The sequence below is a fragment of the Ambystoma mexicanum genome, chromosome 9, assembly GCF_040938575.1.
Source record: "Ambystoma mexicanum isolate Mex_15411 chromosome 9, UKY_AmexF1_1, whole genome shotgun sequence".
In the NCBI taxonomy this organism is placed as follows: domain Eukaryota; kingdom Metazoa; phylum Chordata; class Amphibia; order Caudata; family Ambystomatidae; genus Ambystoma; species Ambystoma mexicanum.
This window is the reverse complement of record NC_090931.1, coordinates 1,300,968,983-1,300,996,531: the sequence shown is the minus strand read 5'-3', so window position 1 is coordinate 1,300,996,531 and position 27,549 is coordinate 1,300,968,983. Positions and strand designations below refer to the sequence as shown.

General features: G+C 46.4%; 1 protein-coding gene across 6 annotated transcripts in view; it reads left to right on the top strand.

Moving 5' to 3' along the window:
• Positions 1-27,549, top strand: part of KALRN (kalirin RhoGEF kinase) — a 1,827,638-nt gene that overhangs the window by 1,229,832 nt on the left and 570,257 nt on the right. For all 6 annotated transcript variants that reach the window (XM_069616662.1, XM_069616664.1, XM_069616661.1 and 3 more), the window contains exons 23-26: positions 3,088-3,206; positions 4,189-4,255; positions 23,735-23,844; positions 24,634-24,703. In XM_069616662.1, the coding sequence (XP_069472763.1) occupies positions 3,088-3,206; positions 4,189-4,255; positions 23,735-23,844; positions 24,634-24,703 (366 nt within the window). The remainder of the gene's footprint in view (positions 1-3,087; positions 3,207-4,188; positions 4,256-23,734; positions 23,845-24,633; positions 24,704-27,549) is intronic.

Below are 27,549 nucleotides of genomic sequence, written 5' to 3'. Positions count from 1 at the left end.
TCTGTTCGCGACGGCGACGAACACCAAGTGCCGGAGGTTCGCCAGCAGGTTTCCCCAGCCGAGGAGCATGGGCGATGCTTTCTCGTTCCCCTGGGAGGGCCTGTTTCTATACGCGTTCCCTCCATTGCCATTGCTGATCCGGCTCATCAACCAGCTCAAGAGGTCACGGTGCAGGATGATCCTCATCGCACCTGCGTGGCTGAGGCAGATATGGTTCCCGGACCTTCTGGACTTGTCAGCATCCCCGTCAATCAAACTGCCAGTGGACGCGGATCTTCTCTCCAGGGAAGGAGGCGCCATCCTCCATCACGACCCGAAGTCGCTGAACTTGCAGGCCTGGCTCCTGCAGCGTTAGAGTTTGGAGGTTACGACATACCGGCCGACTGCAGAGAGGTTCTTGCAAAGGCCAGGGCTTCCTCAACTCTTAAATGCTACGGACACAAATGGAAGAGGTTCTCTGTCTGGTGCCACGCACAGAAGATTAACCCTCTACCGATTACGGCTCCGCAAGTACTGCCGTACCTTCTGACGCTGGCCAAGGCTGGACTGGCGCACGCTTCCATCAAGATTCATCTTGCTGCGATCTCCCGAAACACCAGAACCACGGGACGGTCGTCTTTGTGGTCTCATCGTCTGGTGAAAGAATTCATGAAGGGACTGTTCAGATCGTTCCCGCCGGTGAAGGCTCCGGCCCCGGCGTGGGAGCTTAACGTGGTGCTGACCAAGCTCATGGGACCTCCGTTCGAGCCTCTGCACTCGGCTCCGTTGAAGTTCTTGTCGTGGAAAACAGCGTTTCTTGTGGCCATCACCTCCGCGCGAAGAGTGGGAGAGATCCAGGCCCTTTCCTGCAAGCCCCCGTACTTGACTTTTCACGACACGAGGGTAGTGCTCAGGACGCACCCCTCCTTCATGCCCAAGGTGCCGTCGGTCTTCCACTTCAACAAACCCTTGGTGTTGCCTGTTTTCTTCCCGTCGCCTTCGTCGCCGGCCGAAAGGACTTTGCACTCGCTGGATGTGGCTAGAGCGCTGAAGTTTTACGTGGACCGCACGAAGTGTTTTCGGAAGACGTCACAACTTTTTGTGAACTTTGGACCTGTCAATCAGGGGAAGGCTCTCTCAAAGCCTCCATTTCCAGATGGCTCTCCGGCTGTATCATGTATTGTCATCGGTTGGCAAACCGACCGCTGCCTGGCCGTCCGAGAGCCCATTCCACCAGAGCGATCGCAGCTACCACGGCGTTCCTATCTGGTGTTCCCTTGCTGGACATCTGCAGGGCTGCTACGTGGAGGTCGACGCACACCTTCACGAAATTCTACTACGTCGATCGGGATTCCAGGGAGGAGTCCAGGGTCGGCCAAGCAGTGCTGCGCAATCTGTTCGCCTAAGGTGAGCCTGGTGAGGAGGTAGGAATTGCTTAATGTTGAGTTTGATCTAATGCTTAATGTTGAGCCTTTGCCACCTCCCGTGGTTGTGCATGTGTGTACTGCTATATATTCTTTATTCATGAGCATGTGAATCCATGCCAGACCCCATGCTGGAGAAGGAACAAGTTACTTACCTGTAACTGTTGTTCTCCAGCATGGGTCTGGCATGGATTCACATGCGAACCCTCCCGCCTACCCCTCTGCGGCTCTTCACTTGGTCATACTGCCACTTCACGTGCTACCAAATCTGAAGATGGCTGCCAGAGGCGGGGCTTAGGTAGAGGGCAGTCATTGGCTGTGGTCAGTATGACGCAGAGATCAGTGATTGGTTACTAATACGAAAGACAGATCAGAAACGAAACTGATACTGATTTTTTCTTTACCGAGGATTCCCAGCCTGACGACGGGGAATATTCATGAGCATGTGAATCCATGCCAGACCCATGCTGGAGAACAACAGTTACAGGTAAGTAACTTGTTCCTTTTCAATGGTCTCCCTAGAATCCCTGCAGTTTCCTGGACAATCTGTGTAATTTTAAAAGCTACCATTGATTGTACATCCTCTTTAGAAGAATCCATCCCTGTGATTGTTAGTCTAATATTTCCTAACAGAGCTAGGCCTTCGTCAGTGTTGCTATTGGTTTCTTCTGGGTAGTGTGAGCGAGCTGGATCCTTCCCGGGCCCAGCACTATTATTGTTTAGCATTTGACAGATTGTGAAGACAATGAATGTCTCCCCATTTGCTCAACCCTTACTCCACCCTCCTTTCACCAATAATGTAACCTGTACTCACCTGTTAGGCTTTACCCATGATACTAGCTTCAGAAGGTAGTAGGGAGGACTTCGGTTCAACCCTTTACTGTTTTTAAGATACCTGGTGAGTGTGTGTAACTTGTTGTTTTACCTTTATGCAATACTTAAAGGAGTAGATATATTTTTAACATAGCGTTTGGTGGATTTTATTGTATTGTGTGTCTCTATGGGCTTAATTGTACTTTGGTACCACCCATTAGCATCTTAAGAGAGAAGCTCAGTCACACTAGCGGAGAGATGCTCTACCATTTGGTGAAACTCTACAGGGCCACTGTAGGTTGGTCTCTATTAGCACCATTGTTGGGTTAGAAAAACCCTCCCAACAGTGACAGTTTGAGGGACAACCTTTCTGCGTGATTGCGTAAGCAGCACACGTGGTGAGAAATTATTCTGCTCCATTTATATGGTTTGTGCACAAATATTTATGGAATATGGATTGGAGCAAAACCAGTTTGCTCCATTGAATATTTTAGAACAGGGATCTGCAACCTTTGGCCCTCCAGATATTTACAACTCTTTATCGGCACTAGCCAGCAAATTCAATGAAGGAGCATCATGGGAGTCGGTGTCTAAAACATCTGGAGAGCCACAGGTTGCAGACTCATGTTATAGGAGCAAAACATCGGTTGCCAAATGAATGTTCTCGATATGTTGCACTATCGCAATCTGAGCAGGAAATCACCCTTGTTGAGAGCGACTTTAGAAGGGAAACATTGTGTAGCAGTGTGTGTGAGAGCGTAGAAGCAGAGCAGATGCCTGCCTTGAGACGCGACGTTACTGCCCGCTGATATGTTGTGTTGTAAAATAATGAGCTCCCCTGTACACACAGTGTTGATGCCACTCTTTGCAGGATAACAAAGATCTGGAACTGGACATCATCCCTGCGATCCTCACGGACCCAGAAGTGAAGCTCCGAGACGCCAGCCACGAGGTCAACGAAGAGAAGAGGAAGTCGGCCAGGAAGAAAGAGTATGTGCTAAAACAGTAGAACACACCCTGGCCCCATGCACCACTCAAGCACATGTCGCATTCAATGAATAGCCCACTTATGCATCCAACGCCAGAGCGATGGCAGTCACCAGGGTCGGACTGGGCCGTACAACTGTCTCGGGCACCAATGAAAAAGTGGCCCACAGTTGCAAACGGCAAACCATTCCTTTTCTGGCGGACTGTTTGAATAGTACAAAAGGGGGGGGGGTTTGATAAAATGTGATGCCAGTTGTACATTTTAAAGAGTATTTACTCAGCAACACTGGTCAAACCTACTAGCCGCATAGTGATGGAACTCATCAAACTGGCCCACATTGGCAAAAAGGTGGCCCACGTTGACCAGAAACACGGGCCCACAGAAGGATTTTGCATTTTTTGCTTGGGCATGGAGCTATTGGCCATTAGGCCAGACCGAGCCTGGCAGTCACATGGCTGCATCCCCCCCCTGGCATCACCTCACCAGCAGTTGTATTTCTGGTACATTGGTCTGGTTGTTTCAGTCACTCTTAAGCTCTATGTGTTGATCATTTGAATGACATACATAAGCTTGCATGGGGGCTTCCCTTTTTAAAGTGTTTAGTTCCCTCAACCGGTACTACAATAATGAGGGCTTGGTAATAATGTCCACCCAAGCCACAGACCCTGCTCATATTATTGAATGGCGTTTTGGCATAACAAGCGCCATTTACCTTGCCATCCCTCCATGCATGTGCACGTGAAGGCCTCATTTTTTCAAGGACTGATCTATGACCGGCCAGCTCAGAATCTGTACGTGGTTAAAAGATATCTGTTGCGGGGGGGGGGTGGAATCTTTTTTGAGCTTTAAAATGTGTTTGTGTCAATAGACTAAACCTGCAAGGCTTGTTTCCAAGGATCTGAGAAAGAGTAACGTGCATGGTGTAGCTGGCCAGAAAACCACTGGGCACAATATGTTCACGCTCCTGTCCAATTTCCATTGCAGGTTCATCATGGCAGAGCTGCTTCAGACGGAGAAGGCGTATGTCAGGGACTTGCATGAGTGTCTAGAGGTGAGCTTTTTGCATTCTGTCATCCCTTTTATTGTTTGACAAGATGTTGCTGCAGTACACTATCCCGCGGCTGCCAATTCCTGCGTGTTCAGGGGTTTGCAACCTGCGGCGCTCCATATGGCTGAGACTACGACGTCCCTGGTCCCACACCATTAACTATGCTGGCTAAGGCTGATGGGAGTAGTAGTTCTTCTTGTGCACGATTTCTGAACAGTTCTGTAGTTCAGCAGCAGTGTTGTGTACCACCATGCACAGTAATCGCTTGTTTACAAGGGTCTGGTGGATTGTAATAATGTCCCCTCAAAAATATCGTCATGCAAAAGAATTGCGGAAAAATTGCTGTTTTTTGTGGGGACATTATTACATGGAACATGCGGGGGACACACCCGCAAACCCTTTATTTTTCATGGGGAGCGGGGTACACCTCTGAAACCCCCACCTGCCCCTTTCCCAATATATATGGTCACATATATAATGTCGCCATGACTTTTTCCCGGCAACATTATATACGGTGACCATGTATATAGGGATGTTATTACCTGATACCGATAGAAGTAACATCTGAAGAGCCCTGGACCAAGCGTAATAGATGGTGTATGAAAAGGGCAATTGCAGTGTCATCTAAGACTGGGGCTTTTAAAAGGATCTAATCCTACCTCTCAGTCCCACTTCTACATAGCAGGAAAATGAAATTAAATGGAATGCTGTTTGTGGAAAGCTGATTAGCTGAACGCACTGCAGGAGTCCTTAATACATATTAGCAGCCAGTGCGGCCAATCGGGTTCCACGGATCGTGGGCTGAAACCTCTGATCTCAGCCTGCGTTCCACTTAACATGCCTGCTTCTTCCCCACCCCGCAGCAACATCTATCCATCTGTCTATCTATGTTAATTTTTGTATAGCTCTAAATCGCCCTTAGGCTTCGAAGCGCTCACAGGGACAGAAAACAGACATGAACACAGAAAAGGAGATCGGCAGAGAGGTTGAAGAACCAGAAGCGGCAGGGCAGAAAAGGTGGAGACTTACTCCACCCCTTCATCAAAAAGCCAAGTCTTTTTTTGAACAGGTTGATAGATACACAGTTCTTTAGTGACAGAGCAAGGGAATTCCAGAGTGGCAGTGCCCAGAAGTTAAAGTTGGTGTTACCAATTATTTTTAAGAGTTGGCGAGGTTGCTGCAAGTCTTGGTTGCTATTAGAGCGCAGGTGTCTCCTGATGGACGCTTTTATTAATTTTCTAGCAAGATATTTAGGTGCAGCACCCGTAAGACATTTAAAGATCATCACTGCGCTCCTAAACTTAATACTTTGGGCAACTGGGAGCCAATGAAGGTTCCTCCTAGCAGTAGAGGCTGAGCCCATTTACTGCTCTAACCGCACCATTTTGGATGGTTTGCATTTTTGTTAGGTTAGATTTTGCGGTGCCCATTAAGAGACTGTTGAAATAATCCAATTTGGAATTTATTATGGCCCCAGCAATTACAGGGAGATTGGGCTTAGATAAGTAAGGACGTATTTGCCAGAGAAGGCTAGTGAAAAAGCCGCAAGTGGATTTAAGGTATGAAGCTTGCCTTTTAAAAGATAGAGGAGAATCCAAGAATATGCCCAGCGTTTACACAATCAGACACTGTGATAACACTATTGTTAATTTTAAAACTTTGATATAGATCATGTCGTTTTTTTAATCTCTGGGGAGTACCCATTATCATGAGTTTTGTCTTTGTTTCATTAAGGGCCAGGGAGTTTGAGGCCATCCACTTTTGCATGGCTGAAGACACCTCCCTGACTCAGTGTCTTTTTTGTAATCTCTTGACAATGAGAAAACCAGCTGGGTGTCATCAGCGTAGTTTGTAAACTTAACACCCATGGTTCGTAACATGTCACATAATAGCTTGGAGAACATGTTAAAGAGAAGGGGTGATAAACAGGACCCCTGTGGGACACGGCGTAGCAGCAGAGTTTGTAGGGGGCAAAGTCCCCTTTGACAACTGCCGCCATTCTGGGGCTAAGGAAGGATTTAAACCAGTCTGTTGTGGCAGGGGAGCATCTACCAACTGTTATCAGTCTTTTGGCAAGTAGGTCGTGATCAATCAGATCAAACGCTGAGGACAGATCTACCAATAGCAGTAGTGCAGGGTTACCATTTTCAATAATAGATGCAATGTTTGCCTGTAAATCCCGAAGAGCTGTGTCAGTGCCATGATTGAAACATGTTCCCCACACCCTCCCTTTTTTTTCCACTAGACCCTCCCAACCCCACTTCCATGATTGTGGCGGCAGCACTGACACCGCAGCTTCCCTGGATCTTGGTTTTCCAGCCACCTTGCCTTCTACAACCATGGCAGCCATCTTTGCAAAGTATTTTCATTCATTGAATGGACGCACGCAGTGACCCCGTTCACTGAAGGAACATTTTATTTTGTAGCACCCCGGTTTACCGGTGTCCCCGTTAACTGCCCTCACTTCGCTCGGGCCATTAACTCCAGCTGCCCGGCCGTTACCGCCCAGTATAGCCCATGGAACGGGTTACTAAGACCACATAATTGTGCTTCTATGTTTTTCTCAGAGTGTGCAAAACCTTGGTTATGCAAAACTAAATTGTTCCAAATTCACGTGTTGTGCATAATGCTGACCTCTGTTTTGGGGTCAGAAATAGCTTCTTACGTTTCTCAGATTCAACTTGTGTAATAAGTAACTGGACAAGAGGAAGAAGAATGACTGCGACTGAAATGGAGGATAAAGGGGACCTTGAAGGATGGTTCGGTATCCTTACATATTGTGTGTGTGTTGCACACTGAGCAAAAACATCGGATTCATTTGACAACGATGCGTGGGTGCTTGTACCATGAACACATGCACCAATCACTGGAGCATAGTGAGAATGCAGTGCTGGTTTAACAGCGCCGCGCATGCACTCCCTTCCAGCCACTCCGTGGGGCCTATCGGGCGCCTTTGTTCCCTTTGGCCACATGGTCCAAGTTCCCCAGTTCTGTTCCCCTGCAACAACACAATGTGTTGTAGCGGATACATCATTTAGTGCAAATGTGTGCCCCCGGCCACCACCTCGAGGTGCCTTTGGGTCTTAGAGCCTTTGGGCCTTAGTCCGCCCTCTATAAATTCTCAAATAGTAACAAATAATAGGGAATTTAGATCTCATCAATGAGAGCCCTCAGATTGAACCTGCAACACAAATAAAACCAGCATTAAGAAAAACAAAGCTTTCCAGGAACTAATCAACAGTATCGGGAATAGCAGAATAGCAGCATACAAAATTATACAACTAAGTCGATTACAATATATGGTTTATTGAGATCATCTTTCTTGAGCTCTTTAACCATAGAAATGCACATTTAATCAATGCCTTTCATTTCCAATCCTGCTCCTCTGTTTCAGCAATAAAACTTTGTGTGCAGTATCGGAATGCACACAAACCTCATTGCCCTTCAGTCAATATTGTCAAGTGTAATTCTCCGGCAGCGCGAGGGCCCTTTGCATATATAGATCTTTTGGAGCTAATCGAATCTGTACAATACACAGTATGTAGCGGATTGCCTATCGCGTGAGCCTAGCCGGTGAAGAGGACTCAATACAAAACTATGCATTATGCTCCAGACCATCCTGGGCGATCCCAACCTAACGAGTACATGACTATAGCGAGCGTTGCTTTCTGTTATGAGCAATCCGGCCTAGTGCAAGGAGCCGCCGGAGCAATCCCAAATCTAGTCAAACCTGTGATCCCTTCGATCCTCTGCTTCAGCGATTTGCAGCACTGGTTAAGCTTTCAGATCGAGTGTCTCGGGAGCGAGTGGGGAAGACCTGAATTTATGGTAGCTCAGAATTGCGCTGAAGAAAAGAATGTCCACTTAGACTAGGTATATGATCATTAAATGTTCGATCTCCTGAAGATGGCTACGAGTTTACAGTAACGGGTAAGTTATTTGGGTTCAGAAAGTGTCCATTCACAGAGGGAAGTGGTATTTAGTCTTCATCCGGTCGGGTAGGGTCAAGCCTTTTGAAGAACTGTATTGCAGGGTGACCCAGAAGTCGCACAAGGTGTCTATTGCCTCAACCACTGTCAAGTCTCAATCAAAATAATGGGAGTGACTTGGTGACCTCTGGTAGCCTGAGTGCGATTCTCGGTAATGATGCATGGTCATTTGAAGGGAAGCATAGGCTGCTAGAAACAAAGCCCCATTTTACCATATGTGGTAGCCCACTTTACTTTTATTCTGGTTTTTGGACTTTAGTTTTCTTCCATCCAGGCTTAGTCCAAAGCCTGGTTGAGTGTGTGGTTCTGGTTGTATGTGCTCTACCTTGAGTCCTTTTTGTCTCATAAGGCAGGGGTGCCCCATAGTGTTAGAGAAAGTACGTTGTGACATCTTTTGTTTTACAATGTTTACTTGCTTGTAAGCGTAACGAATTTTCTCCTTAACATTTCTTATGTAAATGTTATATTTTTCTATAGCAATATAGTGTGTGAACCTGCTGTCATTGGGTATAAATGAAGTGTGTACTGTAGCTATTAACCACCCCACTCCCACGCCTGAGAGTTAGGCCTGGGTGGCTCTGCTGCGACTAACACTTAAAGCCTGGTGTGCTTGGGGGAATAGCTGGCAGTGTCTAAGTTAGGGCGATACACCTAAAGCTCCAGCCCACGGGGCTCGAGGAAAATCTCCCTAACAATGGCCCCTTTTCAGAAATATGGCTTTTTGTTCGGGATCACTTTGGGTGCCTTCTGAAAGGCAGCTGAGTTGATGGTGAGAGTATTCCACTGCGGATGCTCGGGTCCAGGCGAGGTTGGAGATTGGCCTTGGCTGTTCTCAATGTTTAAATGTCAATGGTGGGTGCGGCCTTTTGGAGATTGTCAGTCAATGACAGATGTGGAGCCAACTGAGAGTTCCTGTGGAGCTAGTGTGTGGTTCAGCCCTTCTGGAGGAGCAAGTGCAGCTGAAGTGGTGGAACGTGTTGATCGTGTCGGGTCCCATCAGTCTAAATACGCAGGTGCTGCTGAACCGCACAGACCCACTTGAGAGCCTTGACTGCTGCTGAACATACTAAAGCGAAACCCGAAACCACCCAGAGGGAAGTGGATGAAATAAAGCGATTCACTCTTCTCTTGTGGATTGAAATTTGCAGGGGGAAAAACCCAAGGTGAGCTTGTGTACCGCCACTCATCCTTAGTTTTCTACCTCCCTCCACCCCCAACACTAACTCTCCATTTACTTGTGCCCCACTGCAGAACGTTGAGAGGAGAACAGTGTTAGGGGACTCTTCTTAAGGTCCACTTGGGGTAAGACTTCATACAACTATCCCTTGGCATAAGCTTGTACTACTCAAGGAACCTTGATAGAGTGGCAGAGCAGTCAGGCTCATCATAGGAGGAGGATGTGAGCTGTAGGTATGTACACTGAACGGAGTAGTATATTAGTCCAAAGAAACACACAGAAAATGTTATATTCAAATATATCATTTATTATATTTAGACATGAAAGTAAGAAATATACGTAGTTCAAATAACCAACACAATTAGCAATACTTCTAATTACTTTTCAAAGGGCATTATTTGGATAGTTGCTCGCGGTACAACTGTTAAGAGTTTGAAACTAATGACAGTTCTACTGTATTATCGGTATGACCGTGCACTCATGTTGACAAAGAGATACAATCATTGTATTTAGTTAGCGAAACCACAAAAGAAAGGCTTTTAGGAATTAAAGAATTTGGTTAGTCATACAGTAGTAGAGCCTAACATTCTAGAGACACTTTCTTGGCAAATTAAAGCTTTTAAAGTCCGATCCCTAACTCTGTGCAAAAGTCAGTTTGGAGAGGGCTCAAATTCTTATGAAGCAGCAGAACAGCAAACATTCCTGAGGATACTTTGTCTCTAGGACAAGATACAAGAAGAGTTAACACAATGTTAAAGGACTCACTAAAGGGACACAAGCCGGCAGATTGGGTCTGAGGATAGTGTACACCCTGGACACCTCTTCGCACACTCCAACACTCTGGAGTGACTTTTCGGTTCAGAGTAAACCATAGCTTTCACCCAACGGTACCTTAGGTTATAAGAAATGTTCGTAGCTGGATTCTCCTCTGTGCAGCAGCGATGGTCCCGGCCTCCTGATTCCTTGGTCAAGTAACGAAAGGAAGGAATCTGACTAGGATATCTCGGCAGCAGTCTCGAGAGAGGACCCTGGAACAGATTTCTACATCTTTTCTGGTAAGTCTGCGATTTTGGCGCCTTTGTCTCAGCACCAACAAAGGACTGTATTTGCCTGGTCGATCTTCTTTGATTCCTGGAGTCCTTCACTCTGATGAGGGGACTTGTATGAGTCGAAACGCGTCTCTGGAGGTTCACCTGGAGTTCAGCAAAGACTTTGATGGATTCGCTCTCAGCAAGGCATTGCACTGTAAATGGGTCAGAGGCCTCCTGACATTCGCGGTCTGCACCTCTGTAAAGGCACAGCACCTCGGGAGAAGGCTCAAATTGCAGTTAGTCTCAGGGCTGGTTGGTCCCACCAGCCAAAGGCAAGGTGTCGTCCTCTTCGGAGCTCCTCTGTCACATAGAAAACGGTGTCAGGACAGCAGTGGTCGCTTCACGGTGATGCAAAGGTTCTGCAGGCATCTCTGGTCATCGTCGTCTTCTTGGATTACTTGAGTTTCCAGTGGTCAACTTGCCTTTCATATCAAGAACCTTAACTTTCTATACATTTTCAGCACACACTCCTCTGCACTCTCTCGCAGCAGTTTATAGAAAGGGGAGGGTGGCTGTCCAATCGGAACAGCCAGACCCCCCAGTGGGCACTGGTTCCATTCAGGCTGACAAAGGACAGGAAAGTGAATAACTCCTCCCCCACTTCCTGCCTTCCCAGACACTATGGGGCCTAGGCGGGGACACCCAAGGGTAAAGGCAGAACACACATGCAGAGACCTCCATCTCCCAGAATGGTAGAAGGGCTAACAAAGGACAACCACAATAAAAATGCTGAAAAACGGTAGGAGCCACCATGTTAGAACATAGGTGACCCTATTGTGCACAACCAAGACTGTGAATACAGTCTGCGGTAAAAAAAAACACAATAGTTGGAACATGTCCAATGCCACCAGCCAGAACTAAAGGGCTGTCTATGTGACTAAAAAGTCACAGCACCAGAGAGGATACTAGGTATCTCATTAGCACGCCCCATAGGGTGATATGTGCTAATCTTTCGTAGGATAAAGTTTTAGGAGAGATAACGTGCATCTCTCTATCCTTAAGAACTGTAGAAAGTAATGATACATAACGAATCTCGAAGGAGAACGCAACGGGCTCCTAGCAACACTGCCCCTAAGGAGCTGTGTACTGCAAAAGTAAAACACAGATGCCTTAAAAGAGATATGGAGGAAAGTAGACTCCATAGTAAAGGTAAAACATGGAGAACAGAGTTTCAAAAGTCAGAGCAACTAAAAAAGAATGACTGGATAAAGGCTCCAGTCATTCAGGATAGAAAGAAAGAGGTCCGGAAGTTCAGCAAAAAGGTGCTTAGGGTCTCACTAGGAGAGGGGATGACGCATACAAATGATAAATCTCCCTAACAGCGAGTTTAGCCAAAAACCATCCCATAACCTTTAGGCAATGATCCACATGACCTGGATGGTCTCTTGCAGCAAATTAGCGTTGGTATTTTTGGGAGACTCTGCTAAGTGAATTCTCTAAGCAGACTTGAAATCATTCACCTTTGACTGAAGTCTTTGCTTTACAACTGTTTCGTTTCTTTCCTGTGTCCCTTTCCTTCTGTTTCTTCAATTGAAAATATACCTATAAATATTTATCCTTTTTGATGCCATGCACTCAGATTCTTATTTCTATATATATCCCAGAAAGCCTAACTAGCTGACCTTTAAGTAACTCTATTCTGAATGTATAGCCTTCATATCACATTCCTTGAAGGGTTTTCTTTTGAATTTCTTTTGTTTTTCTTTATAATAGAATGAGCATTCATGACCTTACTTACACCATTGAATGCCTTTGAGGCCACGACAGTACACCTCATAAGAGCTTTGTATAGTGTCTCTGTAATACGAATGAGGGCTGCGCTGGGCTGAGACGCTACTACTAAGGGCGTGGAAGGGGGTCCGTGTCCTAACATGATGCAACCGCTCTGCAGCTGCCGGTGACTGATCGGGGCTTCTGAGGCCTGGTGCCGAAGCCCCCACAGATCCTAAGCCTCGGAGGGAGTTTATTATCCATCTACCACCCCAACATTTTCCTCATGCCTCTAACCAGTCATTCTTCAGGTGTCTCTCTCCCTCCCCCCTGCTTGGATTGGGTGTAGACCCTTTGCCTGGTATTGAAAGTTAAGGATAACCTTAATAAACCAACCTATACCCAATTGTGATCAATCCCCACAAAACACACAGAACGCAACCACTGCCAAATTAAACAAACCCGATCTTACAAATCCTTCACAAAAGAAGCCCCGAAACCGATGCGCCACTACTGGGGACCTGGACGTTCAGGTAGAAGCAGCGCTCTGCTACGCGACTACCTTCACTTGGAGTTCATGGCCATTCATACTGTGACTTCTACCATTAGCCGCAAATGCTCCTATTTTAACAGCTGTTGTTCGGACTTTGGCCAGACAGACTGCTGGTACTAGCCACTGGTGCTTGGGCCAGACAGACTGCTTGTACTAGCCACTGGCGTTTGGGCTTTGATCAGCAGACTTGCAGGTACTAGCCACTGGTGCTTGGGCTTCGGCCAGACAGACTGCTGGTACTAGCCACTGGTGCTTGGGCTTCGGCCAGACAGACTGCTGGTACTAGCCACTGGTGCTTGGGCTTTTAGCCAGACTGATTGCTAGTACTAGCCACTGGCGCTTGGGTTCTGACCAGCAGACTTGCATGTACTAGCCACTGGTGCTTGGGTTCGACCAGACGGACTGCTTGTACTAGCCATTGGTGCTTGGGCTTTGACCAGCAGACTGCGGATACTAGCCACTGGTGCTTGGGCTTCGGCCAGACAGGCTTCTGGTACTAGCCACTGGTGCTTGGGCCAGACGTACTGCTTGTACTAGCCACTGGTGCTTGGGCTTTGACCAGCAGACTTGCAGCTACTAGCCACTGGTGCTTGGGCTTCAGCCGACAGACTTCTGGTGCTTGGACTTCGGCCAGACAGACATCTGGTACTAGCCACTGGTGCTTGGACTTCGGCCAGACACGCTGCTGGTACTAGTCACTTAGGCTTGGACTTCGGCCAGACTGACTACTGGTACTAGCCACTGGTGCTTGGGCTTCGGCCGGAAATGCTGCTGGTACTAGCCACTGGTGCTTGGGCTTCGGCCAGACGGACTTCTGGTACTAGCCACTGGTGCTTGGGCTTCGGCCAGACAGACTACTGGTACTAGCCACTGGTGCTTGGACTTCGGCCAGACACGCTGCTGGTACTAGCCACTGGTGTTTGGACTTCGGCCAGACAGACTGCTGGTACTAGCCACTGGCGTTTGGACTTCGGCCAGACAGACTGCTGGTACTAGCCACTGGTGCTTGGACTTGGACTATTGCTGCAGGCCTGCTCCACTGACAGCAACCCCGATTGCTGCAGTCATGCTGCTGACCTGACTGGATTTCTGCATGTCTTCTGCACTGACACGATCCCGGATTGCTGCAGACCTACTACTCGAACATTAGCCTGGATTGTTGCAGACCTTCTCCTCTCACCTGATCCCCCGATTTCTGCAAAGGATGCTTCTGACATCATAGAGGAACGCTGAAGTCGCCTGGGGTCAAATATAGACTGCCACAACATGCAATATTGCATTAGCCCGCCGTCTCTCTCCCTCCCCCGGGGGGCACTTAAGGACGCCGTGCTTCATAGCCAAGTCACTCTTCCGAGCACGTTCACGTCAATACTAATTTGATGTGAATGTTCAGTGCTTGATCGATGTTTAGCTCAATACTGCGTAGGGCTCCCATTGTTTACACGGCTTGTGTGTATGCATTCGAGTCATACCCTTTTTTAATTTGGTCTACAGCGCCCTCCTCGGGTTGCGACTGGTACAGCACATTTATTAGGTTAAGCCGTTATTATACTTCGCCAGATCACCACCAAGAACAAGTTGGATTCTTTGTAGCCAAAATATCTTTTTGATTCGTGTGAAGTATTTACATTCGTGGGAGGAGGGGTGGGGAAGGGTAGTAGAATATAAGTTAGCCTTCACACATCATCTGTTTTTCTCAGCCACCCCACACTTGTGCGAAAAACTAAAGAAATCGCAAATTTGACATCTATTTTTTTTCTTCTCATTGCATTTTAAGAAACGAAAAACAATAGAATCAGTCTCCTTGCTCTCCCAGTTCTCTCCTTTGCACACTACTCTAGAGGAATGTTGTGTGGCTGCAATCTGGTTATCACCTATGCGTGGATCCTTCTGCTCCGCGACAGACCGGCAAGGACCGGCCAGAACATAGTGCGTGCTTAGTATTTAATTAGACTGTCAATAAAAATTAGAGTGCATTATTTTTTGTAAAATATTTTCATGTAGTGCTTAGACGACAAGGGTTGATAGGGGGAGGAGAGGAGACTGGAAGCTCAGCACCTGGCAGTTATCTCTAGCCCAGTGCGGAAGTCTGCAGGAAGAGATGTGTTTGCTTTGAATGTTGGCGTGTCCGCACTTCTATAGAATTGTGCATGTTAGCATGTCCACACTTAGATAGAATTGTGCATGTTAGCCTGCGTCACATCTAGACAGGACTTTGAATGTTAGCATGTCCACACTTAGATGGAATTGTGCATGTTAGCCTGCGTCACATCTAGATAGGACTTTGAATGTTAGCATGTCCACACTTAGATGGAATTGTGCATGTTAGCATGTCCACACTTAGTTAGAATTGTGCATGTTAGCCTGCGTCACATCTAGACAGGACTTTGAATGTTAGCATGTCCACACTTAGATGGAATTGTGCATGTTAGCCTGCCTCACATCTAGATAGGACTTTGAATGTTAGCATGTCCACACTTAGATGGAATTGTGCATATTGGCCTGCCCACACTTAGAATTGTGAATATTGGCCTGCATTGCATCTAGACAGGACTTTGAATGTTGGCATGCCCGCACCTAGGTGAAACTTGAGTGTTCGCATGTGCCACACTTGGAATTGTGGATATTGGCTTGCATCACATCTGGATGGAACTGTGAATGTTGGCATGCCCACACCTGGATGGAATGCTAAACATTGGCCTGCGCCGCATCCTGAAAGAATTGTGTGGGTCGACAGGTGCCACACTTGGACAAAACTGTGAATGTTAGCATGCTAAAGGTCAGGTAACCCACTAACCAATATAATCTCAAACTCTGCATACTTATCTCACTCAAAAAACTCACACAGCCATCTCTTGCACAACAAGCCGCACGCACTTCACAACACTGCAACAACATATAAGCCGGAGCAACAGTACACGCGGACTGACACCGATCCAATACCCGCACCAAAGCTCAGAATCTGGTGTATACCGAGTTGAAGCTGCCAACAGAAAACCACTCTTCTCACTATCCTACTCCCTCTTCACCCTACTAACCCATCCCACCTTATCATTTACAGATCCGCCAGAGCGCCTGGGGACCAATTCTGTTGGTGACGGTGCGCGGTACAAATACCTTTAACATTTTCAGGCCATCGGTCTAGTTTTTTAATTTTCCACCTACAGGTATAAGACCAAGGCGGAGAGAGTTCCATTGAGAAGCCCATGGCCAGCCTTAGGGCAGGGCCGCCCAGGCGACCTCCCGGGATGCAATCAGCCCCCGCCATACACGCTCGGGGGAGTCTTTCAAGGGTTCCCCCGAGATGGCGTGGTGGGAGAAGGCACTGCAGCAAGTTTAATGTGTCTCGCTGTTGTGCCGGGCTTTCCAGCGTGGGAGCGGGCGCATTTTATCGCAATAGGCTGCTGATGCTTTCACATCGGCACCCTGTTTCAGAGATTAACTCCCTGCTCCGGCGCCGGTAGCGAGTAGTGAAAAAATAATTTGGTTCCCCCGGGGCGCCACATTTTTCTTTCTCGGCTCTGGGCCTGCCACCGCTAAGGCCGGCACTGAGGAGGCATATCCCCACAATGTGTGTGCATGTTTCTGACTGGTGAAGTAGCTAGCTTGTAAGACCAACCTTGGGCGCCCAGGCAGGTGGCAAGGAGGCAGCAGTTGTACCGGGACATCTCTAGAGTGAATAGAGGTAATCTTTGGTATGAGATGCTTCATGGTAACTCTACAGTTTTAAAAATACGTATTAATGAATATTTGAGTCATATGTGATTTAGTATGAATATGTCAATGCTTTCTTTAAGTGCCGTAATGTAATGATCAGAAAACTTTTTTTAAATCTTGGTATGTGATGTTTTGGCTCGATAATATCTTCAAGAATGTACTGTTAAGGTATTTTATCTGTTATTGGTAACTCGAGTATCTTTATGTGAAAAATGTGTATGAATGATTGCCATTGCTTTTTATATAATGGTATTTGAATTTTTATAACTTTTATTGTATTTTCGAGTAAAATTTTGTAAAGGTTTAAATAAACCAAAAACAATAAAGGAAAAAAAAACCTTCCAGTCGGGTGTACGGTTGTGCAGAGCTTAGGGACCAGGCAGAAAATTGAGATTCGAGACTCTGCTCAACAGAGAAACGATAGAGCATCTTCACGGCAGGAGTGGTGGGGCCTCTATGCTCAGTGGTCGAAGTCTACAAAAAAAAGTAGTGAGACTGTTGCCTACTGGCCTGCCCTGGATGCCTTACCCACCACCATGCCCCTGTAATGCAAACCCTCATACCCGGGTCCTGCCTTTCCTCCACTCTACTGTGTTTTACAATTGTACTACAAAGATTGAAAGAAACCTAGACATCCCCATGGAGAGGTAGAGGGGCGTGTGTGTGCTGTTATTATTATTCTTTTTTGACCAGCTCTCGCATGTGGCAAATCTCAGGCATCTGTTCAGAGTACCATAGAGTCTCTGCGGCTGGGTGCACCCAGTAGACCTACAGTCTAATCTGCTCTGACTCTTATTTTGGGAGAGGGTTCTCTTAGGCCGACGTTCTTCCCTTTAATCCTGCTGTGGGTGCCTTGTTATGACTGCATGTCAGAAGCCCCCCACCATTCCTTCAGTGCACTGTGGCCTAGTGAAAAAGCATAAATAAGCTCCTCCTGATCTGGAGGTTTTCTCTACTCGCCCACCGTGGGGTCAAGGCCTTCCCTTCGACATCTTCCTCCAATAGAGTTATGAGGTACAGCCCCTCTGTCAAAATGACTAAGGGAATTAAATCTACCCTTAACAATACACCAGAAGTAGAAAAACCGAACGTTGTTAAAATGAACTACATGTCCCAGAATCCCAGAGGGACTGAGATGAAGAAGAGGCATGTAGAAGTGAAGGACAGGCAATTAGGTCTAACGCTTTTGCAATTGACAGTAATGGCCTGCACCTGAAATCAATTGCCCCACCTAAGGGGCATCAAAGGCTGCAGCAGGAGGGGGGAAGAAAAGCGAAGCTGGAGCAGGAGCTCGAAGGTTGGAAGTAGTAGGAGGAGAAGAGCACGAGGCTGGCAGTTCTTGAATACGTGTGATCACTTCAGGGACGCCGGGACAAGAGGAAAGCAGATGTCACCTACAAGTTCTGAAAGGGTCATGTGTTCATAAACCCTGCCTTGCCGTGGCTGCACTGAGAAACATGCTGAGAGTAAAGGTCTTCCCAGGTGCGCTTAGTGGCTGCAATTGCAGAGCCATGATTGTGCTGCAACCCCGAGGCCCGTGTAAGCAAGCAGGGGTATAGAGGAGTGAAGGAGACTCCCCGTAGGTAAGGCTGGACTGGAGACACCCATGCTGCAAAGGGGTGTGGGTCGCAAGTGTGCCTAAAGTAGTAGTAGAAGTAGTCAGGAGGTGGAAGCAGCCTGCAACCCGCAGTGTTCCTGGAGCCGGTGGGTGAGGCTTCGCGTTCAGGTTCACTCGAAAGCCGGTAACTGTTACCAGCTTTAAAGACAGTTGCCTATGTTTAGAAGCGAGTACTGACTGTTCGTCTTTGTGAAAGCTTCTCTTTTCAGTAGAAATGTGCCACGCGCACCTCTAGTAAAAGGTATAGTTCTCGCATACAAAGAAAAGCATTTCATTTTCATTGTTGAAATCCTAATGTTGCCTGAGTGGTTGTGTGTCTCTATTAAAAGGGAGAGCGCCCTCTAAATTAATCTGAAGTCTTAACGCAGACTTTCACAATTGTTACAAGATCTTATGGCATCAAAAGAAGGTCGCGTGTGACCAATTGTGATTCCCAATCGGAGTGAGAAAATGTCTGTTAATATGTGGGAATACAAAAGATTACAGACACTTAAGTTTAAAGATCTACCTTAAAAGATAGACTTTTGTAACATTCAGAACAAGTATTCTTTGAACTCAGAAGTTGTTGCATTAACAAGAACAAGCATTACCCAAGTCAAGAGGCGAACCCTTTCTATAGCAAAGAAAGCCATGTTTACACCTAGCTGGTGCAGTTGTTAAAGGTCCCGTGTTCTCTGATACAAGTGTAGTAAACAAGAGTCAAGTCAGCCGAAACCAAAATATTAATTCACTTCAAGGACATCGTCCTACCGTTATAGAGATAGAAACAGCACTGCTGGTCATAAGTCAGATCACCATACGTCAATCAACACATGATAAAAGATAACATGTTTATTAAATTTCTTCTAAATTTATTTCAAAAAGTTTAAAAAGGGATTAAATAGTCTACAATACTTGTGCAATACACGAAATTGTATCGTACAATTAAAAAGATAAAGAAATAAAGTGCATACTGCAGTAAAGTGCGAGTGCCAATTGTGAACCTCGAGGTGATATCAACAGGAAATAAATCAATCTTAATAAATCCCGATGATAAACACAAGGATGACTCGAGGGTATCCCTAGATGAGTGAAGGGGATCACTCGACCGGGGAAACCCACGGTGACCCAGAAATAATTGGAATGTGTAAATAGCAAATGTCTATTAATAACACATTCCACACAATGCAGAGAGTCAAAATCGAATCGATTATAATAATCAGCAAACAAGAGGACCAATAGCTAGAAAAAACTCAATACCAGAGTAAAAACACATCTAAAACATATGCACATAGTAATACAAGTTAGGGATGCTATGTGACAAGTGTGGCATTGCTATATGAAGTTAGAAGTGCGGCAATGCAGCTGCGAGGTAGCTACTGGAACCAAGAAGATGTGAACAAAGTTGAGGAAGGGAACTGGGTGTTTGTAAAAAGATTGAACAAATAATCTGTAATGCTGCGACAGTTGATGTGGAGAGAAAGTCAGTCTTGAAGCAGATTATCCTTGTGGCAGTAAAGCTGAGAGGCAAAGAGGCTGTCCTTTTCTTGGAGCTTAGGAAATGAAGAGTGGCTTGACTACCTGTAGAGGTTGAAGCGTCTTGTCTTTAAAAATGCCTAACCATTCTGAAGTATAACGTTGAAGTAGAAATACCTCAACTCTGGGTGTGTATAATACTGTCAGTGGATGTCACATTGAAGTTGGTTGAAGTAGTGGCATATTGTGAAACAAAGGAGTCCGTTTCCACAATGACAGTAGTAGATGGGCGGGTGACAATTGTACCAAATGTACTGCAGAGGTTATGAACACTTGTAGAGTTGTAGAAGGAGAAGTCGCTAATCTATTATTTTGAAGTGTGGCAAAGCAGTCTTGGAAAGAGGATATCCAGGATTGCCATTGGTGCTATTTACTTGGCTGTAGTTGGAAGGGGAACTTTTCAACTGAAAGCTGAAGAACTGTTACAAGTGGATTTTTGTTTGGTGAACTTTTAATTTGGAACTTAACAATAACTGGTTCAAGACTTGCATTTTCTTTTTGAACATTTGGGGAAATTGACTTTGAACAATCCTGGGGATGGGATTTGCCCATTACAGGTGCAGTTCAATCGAATTACAGGCTGTTTATTCTGTTATGTTGTTTATTCACTTAGAATGTTTTGTTTAGTGTGAGGGGCAGTTTTGTTTGTTAGTTCTTAGACTAGATAGGGAACTCCCTGATAAAGTGGGATTAGTGATTTATTTGCACTTTTTATCTTTAATAAAATGTTTAATTCTGAGAAAAACACATGCGTTTGTCCGCTTCGCAATACTGACCACACACAGCTCTGTTATGTGTCTCGTACGAGGAGCATCAGGAAGTATGACAAGGTCTTTGTGGGTTACGTTGGTGCCTGTGCAGGCAGTGCGGTCACTAAGCAGACCCTGTCCAGGTGGATGGTCTTCTGCATTTCAGAGTGTCACGATCTGTGCCTGATGACGTGAGGGCGCATTCGGTTAGTGGTCTTGCCGCTATATCTGCATTAGAGAGGGGTGTCCTTTTGCTGGACAACTGCCAGGAGGCTACATGAGCTTCTATGTGTGTTTGCCAAGTATTATTGCCTGGATTTGTTGTCAAGACAGGATGCTTGTTTTAGTCGAGCAGTCCTCCACAGTTTCTTGTTGTAGGTGATCTATTAATTCGCCGCCCTCCTCTGGATTCTGTACTGCTGGGGGAGTCTAAGATGATTCATCTGTGGGGGGGGGGGAAGGTATCCATTGGTAATCTTGCTGATTGATTAGTCCTCTATGACACAGAGTCTGCATCACCCTCCCAACACGCCCCTCTGGGTGGATAGCTCGTACATCACCTGCTATTCTATGGCCCCTCAGCTGCTGAGTGCAAGGGGAAAAAGGTGGCAGTGAAGTCATGTGTCAGTTGCCTTTATATATCCTGGCCCAGATGTCCCATTCGCTGTGAGGGGAATCCAATAACGTTGAGACCAGTTGTGTTGCGCTCCCTAGCGGCTGAAGGTTTCTGAAGGCAGCTGGTGCTGTAGAAGGTATTTGTAAAATGGGGAATGTTATGTTAACAATGCTTAAAAAGGGCACTATCACCGGAGGTATTTTGGTGCTAAAATATCACAGGGCTGGCGATTCACAGCGGCCTAAAAAAGAAAGGTTCTCAAAGAGTGCCTAAATTGCAGGTGATTGGTAACATTTCTTAGTGGGGGGCGGGGGGTGAGGTGTTCCAGAGTTGGTCCGTAGCCACAGAAAAGGTTCAGCCCCCCCCCCCACTCTGGTACGTTGAAAGGTAGACACAGAGAGCAAGCAGCCCAGCAAACCGTGAAAGAAGCTCACGGTTTGGAAAGTAGTGGACACATTTGTCCCAGAGATATTCAGCCCTGTGGCCATGGAGTGCACAGTGAACCAAACAAAGGGATTTGAAATGAATGTGTTGAGCCACCGGTAGCCAATGCAATGACCTTAGGACGTGAGTGATGTGAGCTCCATAAGGGGGCCCAAGGGGCACCCACCACCAGAACCTCTGTCTTGTCTCCATTGAGTTTCAGCCAGTTGTGGTTCATCCAATCTCCCACGGCTGTTAGACATCAAAAAAAGGCAAGACGACATCTCGGCCTGATCAAGATCTAACCAGAGTAGGATCGGAGTGTCGTCAGCATATGCATATCATCGTATGCCGAAGGAGTGAATGAGACACACAAGTGGCTGAATATAGATGTTAAAAAGTGTAGGAGACAGGGCAGAGTCCTGAGGGACACCACAGGGAAGAGAGCAAGGAAGTGAGAAGGGGGCAAGTGAAAGTACTTGGCCCCTCTCTGTCAGGAATGAGGTGAACCAAGACAAAACAGGGCCGGTGGTGCCGTATGGGCCAGCAGGGTGGGGGTGGGCAACGTTGTCAAATGCCGCTGATAAGCCCAGCAAAATCAGGCTGCCGACTCCACCCCCTTCGACCAGCCTGGCCCATGTCATCCAGTACTGAGCCCCTGTCTGGCTGGAATCCTGACTGGAAGGGGTCAAAGAATCCTGAGGTTTGCAGAAAGGACGAAAGAAGTGGTGAGATCAAGGTCTCCAAGAACCTCATAAAGAAAGGCAGCAAGGAGATGGGGTGAAGGTTTGAGGGAAGTGAAGGGTCCAAGATGGGCTACTTTAGAAGTGGGATGACAATGGATTGTTTCAGCTCCCTGGGGATGTGACCTGACTGGCAGGAAACATTAATGGCCTGGGTAATCTCGGACAGTAGCCCAATAGATATGTCTTTCAGCACAGACAAAGGCACTGGATCCGAGGGGGCTGCCGATTTCAGTTGATTTATCGATGTGCTGATCAATGTCTCTGAAAAAGGAGGGCAGCGGCTGAGGCTGTGCTAGCTGGTACAGTTGCCTGAGTGGCCAGCGAGATATTAGACTGGATGATTTTCGATTTTAGTGACAAAAAATTTGGACAATGGGTCACAAAGCCCCTGTGACAGGGTAACGGAAGTAGTGAGAGAGGCGGCTGACGACAGCAATCTAACCACTGAGAATAGCTGCGCAGGCTTACTAAGGGCTTTTTTTTTATTTTCTGCTCGAGAAAAGCCCTTTTGGCTTCAAAGACAGCAGCGTAGTAGCCAGTGGCACATTGCCTATAGAATGCTCTTTCCGTGGTGCCATACGTGTGGCGCCACCTTGCTCAGCCTGCCTAAGCGCCAGGCGGGCTACCTTTATTAGTTGGTCAGAAAACCATGTCTCGGAAGGTCGCCTCCACAGTTGGCTCCACCTAAGAGGGGCCACTGTGTCTGCCGCCACTTCCAAGGAGTGAGACTTGAGAGAAAGATCTAGCTCATGGGAGGAACTGCACTTGGTACTGACTAGTGTAACCAGAGCTTTGGGGTCAGCTGAACGCCAGTTATGGCGGAGAACTCTAGCGGGGCTAGTCCAGGGGAGAGGGGGATCTGTGGAGGAAGGATCAATCAGAAAGAGCATTACTGAGAGGTAATTAAATGGAATATACAGGTAAATAAAGAGGTACAAAGATTGATAGAACAGCAACAGGAATTCAATGGAGAAATAAGGCGTTATATGCGCCCATAAATGCAGGTTTGAAATGTGTTCGAGGACAAGGCAATTGGGGCAAAGAAGGTTAAAACTCAAGGGATGTAAAATAGCATTTGATTTGCCAAACCACAGTGCAAACTCTGTTCAGCTTGTGTTTGGGTGGGAGGCTTTCGCCAGTTTTGTGAATGTTGACTGAGTGAGGTCAAATGTCCTCCCCACTGTTAATGATATGGCTTTTATTTTTTTAATGGAATACAAAGGTTCAGCTCTCTGTGGCGTTTGGCCAAGACACCTACGTTTTCCCAGGCATGAACGAGGCCAAGTTGGAATGACATTGCCACAGTTCACAGAATGCATCACATCTGGGCTGTGCATCAGTTTCTCGCCCAACCTGGATCTTCTGCAGAATCCTTTGAACTAATGCGTGCAACTTAGTCTCGCCGGCCTCGGAAAGGGCTAACGGCAGCAGCGGTCTCTGTATGAGCCTGGATATTCCCTAGTCTGGTGGGAGTTGGGAATGGTGGGTGTTGGGAGTGCTTGCAGTGCTGGTGAATGGTTAAGGTGCTGATGTCTTGTGCCTACTGCCATACTAAGCATCCCTGCTGTGTTTTTATAGACCTACCTATGGGAAATGACAAGCGGCGTTGAAGAAATACCTGCTGGAATTCTTAACAAAGAGCACATCATCTTTGGCAACATTCAAGAGCTGTACGACTTCCATAACAAGTGAGTGGTCTTTTTGGCTCTAGACAACTGTATGCTGTAATTATTACCATGTGCTTGACTTGCAGAGAACAAGCACCAGGGCAACTTATCTTGTGGTGGTGCCCCTGAGAGTCCATCCCTGAGTGATCAGAGAACTCTGTGTGTGTTTAGGTAAATGGTGTAGCGGTTGGGTTGCCAGAACTTTGTGCTGCCCTGCTGAAGGAAACCGGGATTGCATCCGCAAATATCAACATATCCTATGTTATTAAATTACATTTGCATGTGGAGGTCATAATGGACCTTCTCCCAGCCAATTAGAATGCTTGAAATGCAGTCAGTAACTACGGATAATGACTGCATTCCAAACATTCTGACTTGGAAGTAAAAAGGCATTTCTGTGCATTCAAGAATCAGTGCAATATCCCTGGCAGACACAGGTGAGCAATCATGATGAGAAAGTGGTAAAGTTAGGAGTGCAATCATGTGAAGAATAACGAACAGTATACAGACCTGGCTCTCCTTATCTGCTTTCTTAGTCTGCGTTTCTATTTTTGTGAGTATTTGACCACAAACACTATGCATACACATTATTTGGCCTACATATAGTACTAGATCATTAAGCAGAGCAGATCTTTTTCAGTGCACTCTTCATCCAAAATATCATCTTGCCATGAGCGGATCTATAAAGCATGTGGTGGGTTTTGAACAGGAGCACTTTGGCCACGCTCCCTCTGCTCCTCATTGGCCTCTCCGCCAGGGAGCCCCGAGACCCTCGCCTTTAGTCACTAACCCGTGTCTCTCTGATTTCAGCATCTTCCTCAAGGAACTCGAGAAGTATGAGCAGCTGCCTGAAGATGTCGGCCACTGCTTCGTCACTTGGGTAATGATGCGGCCACCTGTGACCTTTTCTTAAATTGAATGTGCCACATGTACTGTTGAAGCCTGGGAAGCATTCGTTGGATAATGGGCTTGCTAATTTATCATTCAGGCAATACTTTCTTTTCTGTCTCTGTTTCTCTTTCTTTCACCGTTTCTTTTTGGATTTGAAAATGAAATCTATAAAACTGTACAATATAGCACAAAATAGCAACATTGTCTGAACAATTAAAAGTTCACATGTTTATAGTAGAATACATGTTTTCAGTTCATTAATAGCTCACTTTGCACATTCTTACACAACAGTGCTCAAAATCCCTAATACTACTAAGCACATTTTGTTCAAATACATAGTACTGATGAATAAAAAAAAAAGACTATATACAGGCATTTGAAAGTTACCTTTCATTAAGTATTTATCACTCCTCTCAATTACTGTGCCGTATCAACAATGTGTGTGTAGATTATACTATGGGCCTATCAGAATTCATGTAGCCCGGTCCTGTGTAACGTCATGTGCTGTGAATGCCCCGGAAGGAGCATGGCTCTTACTCTACGGTTCTCTGGTGCGGTTTAGTGCCAGGTAACTGCATGTGATAAGACACCAGCATTGCCATGAACATGTGATCCAAACCTGCCCATTAGAGATTGATGGTGAATGTTGTCCTTTGTCATGGGTTTTTGTAAAACTTGGAAGTTATTGAATTTTTCAGTCTGAAATTGTACAAACGAGACAATACTGGGGTTGTGCATACTAGAAACATAATGAGATTGTTTAATTGGTCTGATTCTGCAAGCTGGGAATGTCAACCTAAGAGCTGTGATGGTGAAATCAACAGAGGACTCGAGGAAAGTGTGTGGTAACAAAACATATGTATGTTGTGCTATATAGAGTAGAGAAGAAGCAAAAGTGAAAAACAATGTAGCATCTTTATCCGTAAACAGTGTGTGGGCAATAACACTGATAAGTGGAGGAAGTGTTCGCATGGCTCAGGGCCAGTCTCTTGTAGACTAGTCAACCTGGGTTAAAGTTCAATAAACGTTCGTAGAGAGAAGAGATCACAAAAAAAGCCACTCCCATTTCCTTTGATAGATCTCCAGTTTGGGGTCCGACTGCTGTGGACAAAAGGCCGACCATGTGGATTCAAGGCCGAGAAGGCTGCTCCCGGAAGGTTGGTATTTTGTTCACGGCCCTCTCCCAATCCCTTTCGGGGGGTGGGTTGCCTGTCCCCACAGCGCTGTGCCGTTCTGCGCCCATCTCATGCTATCCTTCCTCCACACGTACCTGCTGTGTGCTCGGGTGGCAACTCCCATCGGTCTGGACGCTGCAACCCCAGAAGTCTGACATACAGCACGTCACGCTTTTGTGCACAACCTTTTGTACCTTGGGCTTCCAGGTTTGCAGTATTTAGACTGCAAACAAGTTCTCCATTCCGAGGGCTCATTGTCACAAAGTGTGAGGGAGATGATTTCTTCCCTGATGGTCTTCCATAGATTTTCAGGATGTTGACAGTATAGCTCCCCACCAAGGGAAATCATCACTCTTGCTCTATGATAGTCATACGAAAGCCTATTACAGGTTTGGGTCCCATTCTGAGTTGTTGGCACCTGAGCTTACCTTTGAAGCTTTTGGTGTCAGGTACCCCAGGGTGAATACTGCATGGTTATTTCATCCACGATTTGGTCGAAACTTGTAAGTCATATGAATTTCTTTGTAATGGTGACACCCACCTCCCCTCACTCACACACCCCATAGGTTGACTAAACATGCATACATGTATTTCAGGAGTTGACCAAACCGTATTCGAAGTGGTGACCTAATACTCCAAAGGAGCTCCTGGTTTAGCGTTCAGTGTATCCGGACTACTAGAAGATTGTATAGTGTCATTGGCGGAGTTGACAATTCCACCAGATCCTGTCTGACTAACGGCTAGTCTATTGCTTTCTGGATGACAAGCATACTTTAGTCTTTGTGGACTTCTACATTCTAATCAAAGTAGGCCATCGCAACAGACGAGCCTCTCGCACGTCTGCTTGTTCAGGAGCCTTTTAGTTTGGGCCCCACTAGCTCCCAGCTTCAGGTCGATAAAGCTCTCAACTGCTTAAGCCCTGATACTCTGGCCCTCTTCCGATTCCACCTCCTATCTCTTCTTCTTTTTTTCTTTTACCTTATTGGCTTGGTTTTCTTTGACCTCTCTCTCCACCACTCACCCTTTCTCACCTCCTCTTGACAGTAAATTATCCTCTCTACCACTCCACATTCTTTCCTCTCTTCAACAGATTCCTTGTTCCTTCTCCGGATCTCTCCCTTCAGCAGGTCAGACGTTGGATTTGACCACTAAGCAAACCAACCAATTCATTGGATGTTTGTGGAGACCAATGCGAGCAATGGTTTTTCCCACCTAGTAAGTAGAGTGTGGCCTAACTCGGAGGTCGCTGGACACTTCCTCTCTAGGCAGCATACCTCAGCATATTGGTTAGAGGTTTCTACCGTCATGCGTGCTGGCAGTCTAGTTGGCCAGACCCAAGATGAGGCTTTTACAAGCTGCATTTGGGGTGTTCACTGGAACAGCTTTGCGATCCTCAATCAGCCAGCACAGGCATCCCGGACACCTTCTGGGGGTCATCTTTGGTGGTCGATGGACGGCCATCTCTTGAGAGCCATTAAGATTTTGGATCCCAGACACAAGTTTATCACAACAAACCTTCCCCTGTGTGGGTGTTGTGCCATCTTTCTGGATCTTTCTCATGGCCTATTGTCAGCCTCTGATCAGCAGAGCCAGATACATATTCTGTAGTTGTGCACCAATTTCCTGGCATTGAAAGCATTTCTTTCTGTCATTTTGGACA